We start from the raw sequence: 17,349 nt of genomic DNA, 5'->3' as shown, positions 1-17,349 counted from the left end.
CCAACTGTCATTGCTCACTGCTACTGAGGCATTTCCATTCTCACCTTCTGATGGACTGTAGTCTCAGGATACATGACTTTATGAAACAGATGTGTATAGTAAGAGCTTGTAGGCTCAGAATGAAAGTGTAGGGGGCTTCTCATTGTAGGAACTGGAAAAGCTTCCCGAAGAACTGCAGTTTGGGGTGCTCTGAGGACCCCTTGCTGGTCTCTGGAGTGAGACAGGCAGGCCTGGATATGAGCCCTGGCTTCATCACTTACTGGCTGGGGGACTTGAACTTTACTTCCCTCATTTCTGACAGGGAGCTAATACTACTACTAATAAATTAGTCAAGGTTAAATTCTTGGAACATAGCAGATGCCCAATAAAACAAGGTAATAATTACTCCCATCTGTGTTCAGCTGCCTTTGATGAGTTTTCAGAGGTTCATAGACATATAATCTGATTAATCTTGAGGATAGGACCCTGATCCTCTGTACAAAAATCAACTTTGTCCTGCCGCTGGGCAGGACCCAGACTGCTTACCTGTCAACACAATTTAAAAAAAAAGTTTCTCTGAAGCTTTGTGCTGGAAAGAAGTTAGAGGCTCCTAAGGAAACAGCAAAGTACTTTTCTCACCACCATGGAATCAAGGTCTCAAGGAAGTCTGGAAATTTGAACAGGAAGGAAGTGGGCAACATTGTAACCCTATGATGGGGGTAGAATTTTAAACACCATTTTGAAAAGAACCTCCTAAATTCCACAAGGAAACAAAGCTAACAAAGGAACTAACTCTGACAGGTTTCCCATGCTTTGGGCACAAGTGTATTTTATTCAGCCTCTGTGAAATACCATACTTTTCAGATGAGGAAAACTGAGGTTCAGAGAGATTAAGCATCTCATACAAGATCACACAGCAGTGTTAGAGCAGAATTTGAACCTAGGTTCCCTGCCAAACTCACATCTTTCCAGTGCCCCGCATAGCAGCCAGAAGACTTGGGGAGCTGGGTGGACTCTGTGCCCACCAGGAACCACACTGCATAATGCCCGCTGATAAGGTCTCTTTGCTGATGGTTTTGTAGGCTTGCAGTAATGACAGGGAATACCTGGGTCTACTACAGAAAGGTCATGAGTTTTGGGTCAGGCCTGTGCTCTTAGGTCAGCTGATAACTTGCCATGCTACGTTAGTGAGGGGTATATGGAAGTTTCTACTCAGAATATCCAGAATATCCTGCCTGGCCTTAGTCCATTTTTATACCAATGGATGTTTCAGAGCCTCCGTTCCATCCAGGGCAAGGTGTGGACAGGAAATGGCCATTCTCTCTTCCCCTCCATTCCTGGTACATAATTGGCCCGTGTTTGCCAGTCACCAAGGACCTGCCTATGGAGTTCCTCCAGGACGGGGTGGGCAGGGAAGAAGAGTGTGAGCTGCGGCTGGAGGAGGCAGGCAGAGCCAGGGTGGCTAGCAATCCCAAGCAAGCTGTAAGAAATAAAAGCCTTTCTCCCAACCTGCCCTTTCCTTTGACTTTGGTTTTATCGGATTCACAGGGGGGACTTGCCCTGGGCCAGGAACACCCTTTCCCCCCAGAGCTACAGTTAGGCAAGCTGCCTTTCTTTTCTGGGCATGCTTTCGTCATCTGGGAAGCCTTCGAAGGTTTTGAAACAGTGACCAATGCGTCTGTAGAAGAGATAAGAGCTGTGAAAGGGAGAAAGGCATTGGCAGCCAAAATGGAACATGTGATTTGGCACTTAAAGGACCTGAATTCAAACTCAGCTTCCTACTTGCTGTCGTGTGCTCTTGGACACTTCTGAGCCTCAGTTTCTTCATCTGAAAATGAGGATACTCATTTATAGAATGTATAGAGAGAAATCAGCATACAGGGAGAATTAAGTGACAGTGTATGAGAGTAACAGGAAGAAACACAGAAGCTTGACAAGTATTTATTTGACATGACAGCCTCCACGTGCTTTGGCTCATCCCAGACAGGTCAGTCCTGGAACAACGTATGTGTAGAATTTAAGGCAACATTTCTATGGTCAGGTGCCCCACAAACACTACACATACCTGTTGCAAGGCCTGAAAGACTGACCTGACTTAGGGTAGAGCATTGTTCTAAGTCTTCAAAATAGATGAGAATTTCCAAAATGCTGGGAGTTGATTCTATCTGCTCTTGTGCCTATACTTCCTGGGTAGAGTTGCATCCAGGTTGGAAAACAGGTAACCAGACCATCTCAATAGCTTTCTTCCTGGCTGATCTCCTAGTGTCCAGTATCATGAAAGTGACACTGCATGTGGCTTTCTACGTCTCTCCAACAAGCCTGAGCTTCTCAAGAGCTCCATTCCCACCCCACCCTGCTCACTTTGACCATTTCACTAAGGCAACATTACCACTCCTGGTTGCACCCCTGCCATCAGGCCACTTCCCTCCTTCATGCCTTTGCTCACACTGGACTCTTACTGCTCTGGTGAAATCTTACACATTTGAGAAACAGCTCAGTGTCACCTAAGAATGTCAACTAGGAATTTACTTCTCTGAGCTCGCATGGCAACCTGAGCATTCTCCCATAAGCATGCACTGTATTGTTACTATGTTTACATGTTTCTGTCTCCCCAACTACAGTTGACTTTCTTTAAAACATGACTAATTCACAGCTAGTTCACTGCTGTATCCTGGACAGTTAAGCAGTGCCTGACACAGAGTAAGTGCTCAGTAAATGTTTGTAAAATGAATGAATAAATGAATCATTTTTATCCCGTGTGCCCCACCCCATTTCTAGCATATAGGATACTCAATACAGGCTTTTTGAATTGAACTGAGTCAATCTGAAAGGTGTTCCATCCAACACTCTGCTTGGATTCAAGGGACTGTAGTTCCTTAAGCTCTGAGCAGAGTCAGCAGTTCACATAGGAGGGGCTGCCGTGGGCAGACTGTAACTTGTTCAGAAGAAAGGCCGGCCTTTCTCATAGTCATGTGCCCATGAACTTGCACTGGCCAGCCTACCCACTGAGATGCTCTCTGCCTGAACTCCAACAGCCTCTTGTGAAAATCGGCAGTGTGGCTGTGACTGGAAGGCCCACTGTGGGTCTCCAGCACTCAAGGCCCTAAACTGGACCAGCCCAGAGGGCTTGTCCCATTTGTAATCTCCCAGCAGGTTGTTTTTAGAATTCAGCGAGTCTGTCTGTCTATTAATGGCAGTCAGACATGGAAAGGTGATCGTGCCAGGACACTGTGTTTCCAGGCCTCCAACCCTATAAATACATTTACCATAGGGGTGTTCCAGAAAATTCTCCCTCGTCCTCCTTAGGTCCCCATCAGTGTGTTCCCTCTGCACCAGTCCTAATACCCCAATTTGGGGAGTGAGGGTCCTGACTCAGTGGCCCCTCTGAACTGGGCTTGGAGCTACTGACCATCTTCTTCCAGAAGGTCTTATCCCTGGTTGGTCTTGCCAAGGGCATTATCAGCAACATGATTCAACTGGAAGCATATATGGTACAGAGAATAAAAACTGCCAACTCCAAAGCCTTCCTCACCTGACAGGTGCTCCCCGAGACTGAGCGGGCTTCAGCATCACCGTGATGGTTGTGTCTGTTTCATTCAGAGGGGTGTCTGTGTCATATTCAGGCATCGACGGAGCTGGGCAGAGAACAGAGAGAGGAGGGTGCTCAGCAGAGGTCCCAAACCTCACTTACCTCCTCCCCGTGGTGCCATCTCGAAAGACGCTCAGGGTGACAAGAAGGAGGACGTTTGAGAAAGGGTTAGATGAAAGTCACATGGCATCCCAGGCTTTCGGCAAAGGAGGCCCTGACTTCCACCCTGCTCCTAGGTTCCTTCAAGGTGCAGAAGAGCCTGAGGAGGCACAGCAGTGATGTGGCCAGCAACCCTCAGCAATCAGAAAGTTCTACACTCAATAAACAGATAAATGCAGGAAAAACAACTACTTAACAAAGATGAGAAAGCAAAATTGACCTTGTTAAACACATTTAAAATGCAAATCACAGCTGTGATGAATTAGTTACTCTTATCTCTCTCTTTCTCTTTTTAAGAGACCCTCCCTTCTCATTCTCAATTGATAGGACTGTGACTAAATTGAATTCCTTAGGAAGGTAATTTAGCCATTTGTATTAAGAACTATTAAAATCCACATCCCTTTTAATTCAGTATTTCAATTTCTGGAATTTTATCCTGAAGTTATAATCCAAACCCATGATTAAACTTTATTCTGTAATATGTTTATTGAAGCATTATTTTATAAAAACATGGAAGCACCAAATATATTCCTAGCCATGGGGGAATATTTAATTAAATTATGTCCATTCAGTTGACAGAACATTATAGTGAAAGCAATGTAGCAACTGGAAAATGTTTATGGTATAAAGGTAAATGAAAACATGAAGCTACACAAAGCACCTGTGGGTCTGCATCTACGCAAAATTTCTATGTGTGCAGACCAGAATTGCACAGGTATTCTGAAAAAATGTAAATTGTCCAAACTGTTCTGGATAATTCTGCTTTGATGCGTCTGGTGATGGAAGGGGCCCTATAAGTGACGACAGGTGACATCCTGGACGGCCATGGCTCTGTAACAGTCATTCAGTCACTCAGTCATTCATTCATCAGACATTTCATGAGAACCTGAGCTGTGCCCTTGCACTGCCAAAAGAAATAACTCCCCCAAACAAATCACATTTTTACAAACCAATGCGTATGAAAGAAAGGACTCCTTCATAGAACTCTGTGATAAACCATTTGGTGAATCAGTGTTCCCTCTGTTCTAGTGTAATAATATTTCTCACACTTTAGGAACTTCATGGATTAGGTTTTCCTCCTGAGACTAGAATAGTAACACACTAGGGACTGCAGATCCCTAAACACTCCAATGCCGCATGGTGACAACTGGCTCTGCCCTTTTTCGTTCCCAGGAAAACCAGGAATGGGAAAAAATAAAACCTACACACCCTTCTTCTTTTTCCCTTTTGAAGAGAGATACCTGAAATTTTGGTGGCGATCCTAGTGGTGACGGGGGGCCCAAAGCCCTTTGCTGTGCTGGCCTTGATGGTGAAGGAGTAGGTGGTCCCTGGGTACAGACCCACAAAGAGGTGGTGGGTTTCATTCCGGAGCTTGAACACTTTCCCCCTCTGGCTGGAGAGGTCAGCACTTGGGTCCAGGGAGCCAACAGCCTTGTAGTTGATCTGTACAATAAGCCAGAAAACAAGCAAATAAATACCTTCTCACTCAAGAAGCTGGATGGAGCTCATATGGAGGAATATCAGGGGAGAAAAGGAGAAGTTGATCAGCAAGTTCTGCTGTTACGGCCGGCCCACCTTACAGATTACCCCAGCCTCTGAATACGCCCCTGCGGATGCTCTGGGGCATCACCGTCCAACAGAAATAGAATGCGAGACACACACATGCTTTTCAATTTTTCTAGTGGACACATTAAAAGGAAAAAATGTAAAAAAGAAAGTAACATTAATTTGAAAATTTTGTTGAACTCAATATATGCAAAATACTGTCCTTTCAATATGTAATCAATATAAACAATTTAATACAATGTTTTATATTCCATTATTCACATTCAGTCTTAGAAATCCAGTCTGGAGTTTGTCCTTATGGCGCATCTGCTTTTGGACAGGACACATTTCAAGAATGCAGGAGCCCCATGTGGGGAGTGGCTGCCACTGTGGACAGGCAGCTGGGGAGCAAGTGTCCAAGCGTGGCACCCTGACAAGGGTTATTTGGAAGACTAGATGCAAATGTAGTTCATGGGTTCCCTACTCCACCTGGTGCCATCTGGTGTTTTCTCATGCATTATGTGCTGTCATCCCTAAAACCTTGGGGGCATCAGGGTATTTATTCTCAGATTAATATTAGAGAAACTGAGGCTCAACTGGAAACAACTTGGATTAAATCAGCACTTTCCGAGCTATGGTAAAGGCCCAGTTTTGTGTTTTCTGATCCATCACAGACCCATACAAATCTGAGGAGCACACTGCAGGTGACGAATCAATAACCAAACTGGTCTCTGGGCCATGAGTTGTGTCCACCGATCATAACTGTGTTGCAGCCATGCCCAGGTGCTGTAAGAGGTTCTACTCGCTCACTCTCAATTCCTGCACTTAACTTGCTGTGAAAGTAACAAAACAGTTGGCATTCCAGAACCGGCCTCCACAGGTCACACTGTGAGCTCCACATTTCTACATTACAGTTGTTACAGTAGCAAACACAGGATTCTTTTGTTTTTTTTAAATCTAGTTTGTTCTATTAAAGATGTTTTATTAGAGTATAATAAACATACAGAGCACTATACAGCTTGATGAATTTTTACTGAATCCAGCCATGTAACCAGCCCCCAGTCAAGAGACAGATCATTACTAGACCCAAGACTTTCCCCTCCTCCCCCTTACAATCCTCTCCCACCTCCCCCAGCACAGTAGCTTCTATCCTGATTTCTGCCAGTATAGACTAATTTTGCCTGTTTTTGTACTTTATACACACTTTAGTGTTATACAGGTGCGCCTTTTAGTGTCCACCTTCCTTCGTTCAATTTCATGTTTGTGAGATTCACACAGGTTGTCACATGAAGCTGTAGAATGTGCATTCTTGTGCTTATTCAGTATTTTATCACTGGCACAGGGACCAAAGCCAGGTCTGTTGGACTCCAAAACTTGTGCTCTTTTTTCTACACCACACTGCCTGACTTAGAGACACATTTCACTAACTGAAGAATGTGTTCATTCATTCATTTGCTTACTTGTTCCTTCACAAATGTTTCCTGCATCCTCCTGTATTCTAAGACCTGCAGTATGTGCTCCTGGGGGCACCCAAATGGATACAGACCCTGGTCTCAAGCATCTTCCATTCTAGATGTAAGGTAAATAGAGTAAGGTCCATTCTAGAGTAAGGTCAGTCAATGACACAGACGTTACATCACTTTATTGTCCATCAAGAATGTCCATACGAGACAGTAAGGCCAAAAAAAGGGAACACACCAACTTTACTTCAAAAATAAGAAGTTTGCTGTTTCTAGAAAAGGTTTCACATTATTTGGAGAAAGGTAATATCTCTCTCCTGTATGAAGCCCGAGCAGCATAGCGGCTGATGCCACTTTTGAAGGAGAGAGGCCAGACTTTGCTTGGAGCCATGAGCTCAGGAGGAGACATACACTGAGCTGAAGGATTTGGGCACTTTGCAAGCAGAGCCTGGGCAGGGACACCCATTCCACAGGACCTTGGTGGGCCTGTTCACAGCCTTCCCTCTGGTGAGTCCTGCCTACTCCAGCCCTTCTCAGAGGCCAGCACTGCAAACCTCTGACTCTCTGCTTGAGGGCTCTTCCCAGGGTGCCCACAAGAAGTGCTGGGTAATGAGCCCCCCATGACTGGACTGTGGGGGCTCATGCAGACAGTCCCCAGGCTCCCCTCATGTGATGCCCCTGCAGTATCCCACGAGATGTGGGAAAGGGCTTCTGTACCACTTGCCTCCAAAGGCAGTGTGCTGGAAAACACACCCATCCCCACCTCTCTAGTGTTTCCTGGTCTCAATAATCTGTGCATCTTGGAATCTCTGTCTCCAGGTCTGCTTCTGAGAAATGCCCAACAGAGACAAAATGCTCAGGGAGGTGTTTCAGGGCAGGACTAATACCCCAGGATGATACAGAAGCAGAGCAGAGGACAGACAGTGTGTTCCAGGTTCTAGGTGGGGGGATGATGGGGCACAGGCCTGTGGCAGAAAAAGGCTTTAGGGAAGTGAGAAATGTCCAGGGACTGGAGGGTGCTGAGCAAATGGGTTGAGCTGTCGGCGTGCAGCTAGATTCCAGCTTTCCCTACCCGCTCAAGGAAGAACGTGGTCAGAGAGCTCTGCCCATGGCAGCTAAGCCTGTTTGCCCATGGAAAAGATGTGTTCATGCATGCTTTTGAAATTCTGTTCCAGTCCCGCTACCTGGGCTGGAGGCAACTGCAGTGATACACAGACACTGGGTGGTAAAACTCGTGCCTTATTTACTAGCCAATTCCCTTTCTGCACTCCAAATTCAATCCAAAAGTAACTCAATTTCCACCAAGCTGTCAATATAATACACCGTGCTCCCCTGCTCTCCTAACCTTTCCTGGTATTACAGGATCCTTACTTACTTGTAATGAAACACTATGAATAAATCAATGTATGTTAATACAGTGTATCTTCAATTTTTTATGAAGCGCTTCACCAAATCTAATTCCCACTGCTTTGTCAGAAACAGTCATTGAAAAATTTAACTTGCCAGTTTTATGAAGTTAAGGGGGGATGGGACTGGAGTGGGAAAGAAGGAAGGTAAGACAAGTGGCCTGGCACAGAGCTGTGGCTGTAAAATTCATAATGCAATATGAGAAAGGGGAAGATGTGTTAGAATGGCAAACAGAATAAAGAGTCAGTGAGGGACCCAGGGATGGACTCTGGCTGCAGCAAAGTGCAGGGGAACACCCTGGTCTCTACTGGTCACTGCCAGTCAGACCCCGAGCCAGAAAGCAGAGTGAGCATTTCAAAATAAGAATCTAATCACATCACATCTTAGAATCCAAAGAGCAATGGTTTCCCACAACTCTTGGGATGAGGACCCCATTCTTATCTGTGGTCTTCATCAGTTTCTTCATAGTCTGCACGAGCTGGACTCTCTGGCCCTCCCTCTTGCCTTCCAGACTTTTAGAGTCTGAAAAGAGCCATGGTCCCTGTTGTCACAGTGCCTTTGCACTGGCTATACTGTCAGCTTAGCACACTTTTCCTCTTCCTATCCTTCCCTTCACCTAGTTAGTGTCACCTAGTTAGTGACTCCCTTCTCACCCTTAGAGCTCACTTAAAATGACCACCTGACCACCTTTGCTGACTCCCAGGTCCTGCTATTTATGTTCCCAGAATCACATCTCTCTTCTTTGACCCACTAATTTTACATTTAACCATGCAGTTATTTCATTTATGAGCTCCTTTTCCACCAGCCCAGGGATTTTAAAAGTAAAGCCTGAGAGCCAAATTTGGCCCATCATCTGTTTTTGTAAATAAAACTTTATTGGAACACAGCCATACCATGTATGTATTATCTATGGCTGCTTATACATTACAATGGCGGAGTTAAGCAGCTGTGACAGAGACTCTATTGTGCACATAGTCTAAAATATTTACTCTCTGGTCTTTTATAGAAAAAGTTTGCTGAACCCTACTTGACTCTAAGGTCCAAGAGGGCAAGGATCTTTGGTTTTGTTCAACATTTCTTCCTCCTGCATGTATAAATGAATGAGCAAACTAGCTATGCGGTTTGAGTTATTGGCTTAACTTTTCTGAGCTTGAGGTTCTTCAAGGGTTAAATAATTATTTGAACTTCATTTTTGTTTTGATTTAATGTTTCAGAGTTACCTTGAGCTACTTCACTCCTATGAGGCAGCCCCTCTGTTTGGGAGTAAGGTTCCAGGGAGTCCATGAGTGACGTCAGCCATTGCACCAATGCTCTAGCTACAGTGGACCAGGAGACATCTTGCAAAGAGCAAGCAGCCCTTCTACCCTAGGCTGCAGAGGAGGGGGCAAGAGAAGCCGGGAGAGCAGCAGGAAACAATTTCCCTCTGACAGCCCCGTCAGGAAGGCCTCATCTATTCTTAAACATGCTGAGGTGGAGCCGTGGTGTGCTCTAGGCACTGGGCTAGGTTTGGAGGAAGAGCTAGTGGTTCTGAGTTTGGATGAAGTAACTGAAAAGATCCTGGTCCTGAGGATGAGATGGTGCCTGGGGGCTAAGGGAACATGTGAACTAAAGTAGGGATGGGGCAAGTAGCCAGGACTCAGAAGCAGGGGATCAGAAGATGCCATCATGACAAAAACACCAATTTGGAGCACTTATTCTGTGCCAGGCACTGCGAGGGAGGCCTCCCAAAAAAATCATTTCATCTAACCTTAAAAAAGATAGTATGGGTCCAGCTGAGGAAACAGGCCAAGGGAAGTGACGCAAGTCAAAGCCAGGGAAAGGGCAGCTATGTGTGCACTCGGGCACTGTGCTGCAGGGACAGAGGCAGCCCACACTTCAGGAAGTGGGCTTTGCTGCCTCAGCTTTCCCACGGGCTCATCTCTCAGCTGCTGTGTGCATGTGGGTGCCATGATACTGCAAGAACTTGGGTAAGTCTTTCAACACATGGGGACATGTTGGAAGGACCTGAGGGCTGTCCAAAGAGTTTATTCCCAATGACCCCAAATTGAGCAAACTCACAAGAGCATCAGCAGTCAGTGGTGATAATATAAACTGGGTCAAAACCTGCCCACCTGCCCACCTATATAGCCTGATGCTCCAGAGGCATCTTCAGTAGCATGTACCCTCTCGTCTAGCTACTATACCCGTGGTGTCTTCATCCTAAGCTCTTTGGGAGACCGGGAAGTCAGTGCCCAAAATTATGCATCATTTCATCTGCTCCTAACTTTCTTCAAATGTCTTCCAGTTCATTCTCTGGTGGTCTCAACATGGTAAATTCATAGCAAAGTTACAGATCAAACAGACCAATATAGTCCATTCATTGAATAAAGGGTTAAATTCATTTTCTTTTTAAAACTCAAAACAATGATGCAAATATTTTCTCCTTTATTTTCTCCTGTAAAAGTGTTTAAGGCATGGTCCTGCCATCTTGGTGGCCAACAAGACAAATGTGTAAAAAGAGACAGTTCAAGATAATCTCCTCTTGTTAGAAGTGTCAGTGTTGACTCTGGTTTCCTGACAATTTAAAAATAAAATGCAAACACATCCCTTCTGGTGAAGAGTGCAGAGGCACAGATGGCTGCAATGTACATGCCAGTGACTTCCTGGCCACGGGGCCTTGTTTTTCCTAGAGAGCTGAAGTCTGTAATAACAGCAGAAAAACAATTATGACCACATGCGTACTGCTGCTCCAACTCACACACACGCGGTTGAGCCAGCAAGAGAACACAGAGACCTGCCACTTCTGTGCACAGTTACTGCTTTTGCCTCCATGGAGGTGGAATCATTCTCTTCATCAGCAACTGCTCACCAACAACCCACCCTGTGCTGGACTCTGCTCTGGGGAAACATAGACAAAGAAGAACCAATTCCTGACTTCAGGGACAAACTGAGGCATTGATGGCTATTGCAGGGAACTGGGTCCCTTGTAGGAATAAGATGGAGTCAACACATGGCACCAGACCTAAGGGAAATGAGACTTCAGAGGCTGGAAACTACCAGGGAAGATCTGTGAATATCCGCTAGCCTGATGTCCTGATGCTGTGACATTCAGGAATCGGAAGTAAGGGGGAAAGACCATTGGATTTTAGTCTTGCGGAACCTGTGCTGAAACCCAGAAGCACCCCTTACCGAGAGTTGAGTGACTAGGATGTATTTTGTAACTTCATGAGCCCAAGCACTCCGCTAATAATTGGATGGAGCAGCAAACCCCTGGGTATGTCCTGCTAGGCTTCTCTGGTTCCCACCCCCACTGCAGGGCCAGAGGCTCAGGCTGTGGGCTGGGTTTGCTGTGCCGGGACCTGGCTTGGCAGCACAGGGAGCTCTGCCTGCAACTCCCGGCAGGAGCGTCCTGCCGCCCTGCAGGGAGCTTGTTCTAATCTTAAGTGTAGACTCCCTCAGTTGCCAAGGATCAAAGAGGTATTGCAGAAGGGAAGACTGCTTGTTTGCCCAACACGGCTTTTGCTGCTTTTCAATCAATATACTGCTCACTGACTTCAACTGGCTTCCTGGTAGATCTGGGATCAAACACTCGGAGAAAGCAAGCGCAGAATCCCAGGGTCATTAGCATTCACTATCCACCAACCCAAACAGCAAGGTTGGTCAGTAGGTGATAATAACAAGCAAGAACTGAGACTTACTGAGTGCTTACCACGTGTGCGCCACTCTCTTCCCTAAATCAAAACCCCAGCCCTCGGCTTCCAGACTAACTTCAGGTGAATATGTTGCTGTGAATACACGCTCATGGGCACCTCAACCCCTCCAATCCTTGCCACTGGGCTACTCAAGTCTCCTCCTCTCCCCTCTTCTGCCCCACGTGGAAGGGATGCTTTGACAATTTCATTCTTTCAAACTGCTCTGAATTTCAAAGACAGATTCTCATAACAGGGCCACCATCAACTCTGATGGCTCTAAACTTCCTAAACTGTCATAATGCAGCTAAATAATACAAAGCTTAAACCTCCTTTCAGCTTTTGATCTCATGCTGGGGTGCCCTGGGTGCTATGATTTTGTTAGTTGCACAGAAACCTTCTTGCTTAATGAGTCTGTCTAGTGATATTCCCAATTGCTTTCAGTTTGCATTGCAGTTATTTCTTGAGTTTCTAAATGTAAGCTGCTTGCTTTTCAAATTTGCACTCAGCTGATTTCTGTTCTGCTGAGTTTAACCTGGTTAAGTTGCTAAGTTGCATGACCAATTCCTCTCCAGTGGGCTTTGGGCATGAAGATGCCAGAGACATTGAAAACTCCCTTGCCCCTGCTCCCTGGAACCTTGCAGCACCACCAAAGATCCTTCTGGCAGAGACAGCCTGGGGAAATCCTTCCTTCAGGGCAATGCTTGGATTCTATTTATTCATTGCTGTAACTGCCAGCACCCAGCTTGGCACAAGTTAGGAGTCAATGAGGTTTACTGAATAAATGAGGATTAAGAATGAAAATGTAACAGACTCCGAATGTGGTAAGCTGGGTTTGAAATGAAATAATTCTGATGCCAAAATGCTGCATTTTCCACCCTGCCTTTCACTCGGCTTTTGGCCGTCTGTGCACATCCGCATATGACCCGTTGCTAGGGGGAGAACGGGTGGTAACCGTCAGAGCACCAGCCTTTGTAGGGGGTCTGTCTGGGCCCGCCCCGCCAGTGGGGGAGCTGGTAACAGGCCTGGTAGCTGAGCCCACATCTGTCTGGTACATTGTTGGCACTCAATTAAATTATGTATTTAATAATTAACGAGGCCCAAATTGGTGAAGCTCCTGTCCTCTTGGGGCAGTTTCCAAACTTGTATAAGTTGAAGTTGCTTTTGCATTTTTTAACAGTTTTAAAAAATGGCCACAAATCCTTTGACAGTCCTCCCATCAAGAGGTGGCACTAATGTCCCCCCTCTTGAGTCTAGGGGAACAATAGACTGCTTTGATCAATAGAATGCAGAGGAAATGCTGTATGGCTTCCAAGCCTGGGTCATAAAAGGCAATGCAGCTTCTGACCTGTCCACGAGGGACACTCATGTCTACAACATCTAAGCTGCTCTGGAAAAAGTCGGCCTCCCCCGAGACCGCCGTGCTGTAAGGATGCACAGGACACATGATGAGGCCACGTGCAGATTCTCTGGTTGATAGCCTCAGTTGAATCCTGTCTTTGAGGCACATCTGTTGGGCACCAGACTGGTAAGGGAGCAAGTCTCCAGACGATTCCAGTTCTCAGCTGTCTAGTCACTCCTAGGCATATGAGTTTTCTTAGCTGAGTCCCTAGAGCTTGTGGGGCTGAAACAAGCCATCCTTGCGGTGCCCTTTCACATTTCTGATCCAAAGCATCTGTGAGCATTAAAGCTGTTGCTTTAGGCCACTAGATTTTGGAGTGGTATGTTACACAGCAATAGTAACTAGAACACCATTTGTCCATTAGACTTAATAGTTTCTTGAGAGCATGAGTAACATTTCATTTAGATTTGTACCCCAAAAGGAAACATAGTAGATGCTCAATAAATGCATGCTACTTTCTTAACCAAATGATCAAAGTCAACAACTCTGGTAATGACAAGTACGGACATCAGGGACCTTCTGATAAGAAAGGCATATCACTTCTGTAGTTTTTGCATAAAATGCATCACCTGAATTAAAGGACAGTCTACAGAATAGACCAGAATAGACCAAAATAGAGCAGTACCCTTGTAAAGTCATAAAAGACAAAGATTAAGGAGCCGTCCCCCATTAGGGGAGACAAAAGAGAAAAAACAACTAAGTATATGTAGGATTCTGGATTGAATTTTGAATTGGAAAACAAATGAAATTCAAATAAGGTCAGTAGATTATGGTATTCATCATATTGTCATTTATAATATTCATCACTGTTAATTTCCTGGTGTCCATCAGTTTACTGTGGCTATGTATGATGCTAATATTAGGGGATGCTGAGGGATAGGTAGATTGGAATTCTCTGTACTAATCTTGCAACTTTTCTGTAAGTCTAAAATTGTTTTTACATTGAATATTTTTTAAAAAGAGAACAACAAAAAACATGCATGCTAAGTCACATGGATTGTTTAATCTTGAATTCTGGAACCAAAGGTCAGCAGCCAAAGGCTTGAACCCCTTTTCTGCATCTCCCTGTAGAAATTCATTACAATAATAATACCACATGAGTTAACACTTACTGCCACTCAGTGTTTGCTAGGAGCCATGATGCTAACCACTTTCCATACATTACTCATCATCACAAATGTAGGAGGCTAGTATGGCTATTGTCCCCACTGCACAGATGAGGAAACTGAGACTTAGGGAGCCTAGGTAACTTTTCAGGGTTCTCACAGCTAGAAAGAGGCAGAGCAGGGTTGAGGCCCAGGCAGTGTGAATCCAGAATCCAACTGCTTAACCTCAGAGCCCTGATGTCATCATGAAGAGTGGCCAGTATTATTTCCAGGGGCTGGGAGACCGGACACTCTGCTGGGGGAACCTGCTCATTGATTAGCTGGAGGGAGAGGACATGTCTCCAGTTAGGAGGGGTAGGGAGAGCTGATTAGAGAGTTGGGGATAGGAAAACCAAAGTTAAGGAGAATTGGGGTGGAAATAAATTTGGGGAGTGGAGGGATATTGGGAGGTCTGCTGCTGGACTGCCTTTCCCCAGCGCCGCAGAGGGCCTCCTCTCCCTGTCTTCTTGTCGGGCTAAGACACCAAGGAAAGGGGAAGATCCTAATGGCCTTCCTAAGGAGCAATCCATGGATAACAGAATCACACATTCTGGGTCAGCAGGGGGCTGAAGGCTGAAGTTTCACTCCTGCATTTTTCTTTCATTCAGCATTTTTCTCCCGAAATTAAAACAGAATTGATTTCTCACTGCCTCCCCACCCCCTGCCCACTAAATTAGGCGTTAGGAAAGAAATAAAAGGGTGGACATATTGGAGATTTGAGCATCAATTCAATCCAGCAGAGCACATTTGTAAGATGTTTTATTAGCCTTTATTATGAAAGAACGGTTTTGTGAAAGCTTTTTTTTTTTGGTTTTATCTCCTCCTTCCCATGAAAGGAGCTGAAAGCTTTTGTTTTTCTCCCTTAGTTAAAATGGTCATTTATTCCAACACTTCCCTTTGCTGGGCTCAGGTTAGAAGCTCTCTTTATGTAATCTTATTCGTGTAGTACTTCCCCAGAAGTAGACACATAGCAGGTGACATTGCTATTTAGGGACCTGTCATTTCTGGTGAAAGAGGTCATCAGGGAGCCGACACCCTCCTATCTGCAGTGACCCCAGGTCTTTAGCTGGGTGCAGAACAGAATCACACAGCTGGAGGGGTGCATTTTCATTTATAAAGCACTCAGGAGCAACCAAGGCTCAGAGAGGTTAAGAGACATGCCTAAGGTCACACAGTAAGTGGATCTTCTCTATGCAGATAGTTGTAGGAAAGCAAAACAGCCTGCAAGGGAGTCAGAAAACCCAGGTACAAATCTTGATGCTTCTTCTTAGCAGATGACTGTCTGGAGCAACATTACCCACCAAAAATAGAATGAGCCACGTTTGTGATTTTCTATTTTCTAAGAGCCACATTAAAAAAATTAGAGAGAGATGGGCAAAATTTATTTTAATAATATTTTGTTTAATTCATGATATCTACAATGTTATTATTTCAACATATAATCAACACACAATTATTAATGATGCATTGTTTTTCTTACTAAAGGTTTGAAATCCAGAGTGAATTTTATACTTCCTATACATCCTGATTCAGACTAGCCACGATTCAAGGGCTCGGCAGCCATGTGTAGCTAGTAGCTGGGCAGTGCTGGTCCAGACCAGGGTTTCCCAACATTTTTGAGTTTTTCGTCATCACCTCTTAAGAAGCCTGTAAGACATTTTTTCTTAATTTCCCCTATGACACTTTAATTCTATAGATATGTTTTTTACCTGTACGTAGGCTCTACATGTACCTGTATAGCTGTATATGTACTTTATGCATATTATGCATGTGCATAAGAAAAGAAAGATTTTTTTACCACCCCCAAGGACCAATTTTCACCTCTTGTGGGTGGTAGCATCTGCGTTAAGAATGCACACATGAGCTTTCGGCCCTTATCTGCAAAATGAGGATTCACGAGTGGACAAGACAGTTATTGTGGGACAGCGTCTAGGACTGAGGGTGGTACTGATGCGAATAACCGAGTTGAACTGTGAGCCGGGGCTCCCAACGTGTTGTGCCTCCTGCACTGCAGTGGTACTCCAGAGGGAGGACCCCTCCTCAGCCTGCAGGCACTCTGGGTCTATGCGATATTTGCCCGTGTTCTCTCTCTGGCTCACGTGACACCATCAAGCCACCACAGGGAGAAACCAGGGTTCCCATCCTTCAGCCTGGCCCCAGCCCAAGAGCAGCAGGACCTTGTGGACCACAGGTTCAATGCTTTCCCTCCCCTGCGAGACTCAGAATTAGTGCCAAAGGGCTAGAGGGCCCCCTTGAGAACAGCCCAGGTCTCCTGGCAGCCGGGGCCAGGCTTCCCCTCCCTCCCCCAGGTGGCCCCTGGTAGATCATCTCTGCAGACTCACATCACATGTTCCAACCACCCCGCTACCCACCCAGGCTACAGCAGAACTGTGAGGTTGTTACCTGAGGGCTAATGTGGTTTCTCCCATTTTTAAAAGCCCATGCCCTCTGTGCATGAAGCTATGGAGTTGATGCCCCAGCTCCTCAGAGTTTCTGGCCCCTTCTCTCCTTCCCATCGCAATCCTTCACAGTAGCTAGCAGGATCCATCTCTGCACCCGAGTTCCTAAGGAGCTCTCACCTGTCATCGATGACTTGGCCACCTGTATCCAGTCCTTCCTCCTGTCCCATCTGAGACATGCCCCTCGAGTTCATGGGAGAATCATCCAGAACACCTCTGGTGACAGGGACCTGGGTCCCTCTGTGATTCTGCCTCAGGGCAGTGCTGAGAGAACATGGGTGCTGGGGTCAGACAAGGCCAGCTTCCTTGTGCCCGTAATTCCATCCATGCTACACAGTGCATGTGAGTGCGGCTTATTGCAAAGGCAATCGCTTGGTGTCCTAAGCTGGGGATGGCCGAGTAAAACCTGCACAGTGAACAGTCTGATTGCCTGGCCTTCCAGAGCCATGCCTCATTAGGCACCCATTGTAGGGAGACGGCCAAGCTGCAAACTGGAAAGAAAACTGGCTTTGGGATTTTGCCTCTTTCTCTCATTT

At 45.7% G+C, this 17,349-nt stretch overlaps 1 protein-coding gene across 14 annotated transcripts in view; it reads right to left on the bottom strand.

Annotated features, from left to right (window-relative positions):
* The window catches only part of PTPRT (protein tyrosine phosphatase receptor type T), a 970,716-nt gene that overhangs the window by 259,521 nt on the left and 693,846 nt on the right, over positions 1–17,349 (bottom strand). For all 14 annotated transcript variants that reach the window (XM_073236577.1, XM_073236581.1, XM_073236583.1 and 11 more), the window contains exons 10-11: positions 4,969–5,170; positions 3,512–3,614 (exon numbers count right to left, since the gene is read on the bottom strand). In XM_073236577.1, coding sequence (XP_073092678.1) covers positions 3,512–3,614; positions 4,969–5,170 — 305 coding nt within the window. The remainder of the gene's footprint in view (positions 1–3,511; positions 3,615–4,968; positions 5,171–17,349) is intronic.

This window comes from Manis javanica, chromosome 5, assembly GCF_040802235.1.
Source record: "Manis javanica isolate MJ-LG chromosome 5, MJ_LKY, whole genome shotgun sequence".
Lineage (NCBI taxonomy): Eukaryota > Metazoa > Chordata > Mammalia > Pholidota > Manidae > Manis > Manis javanica.
Note: the sequence above shows the minus strand (reverse complement) of the source record. Positions and strands in the feature narration are given on the sequence as shown.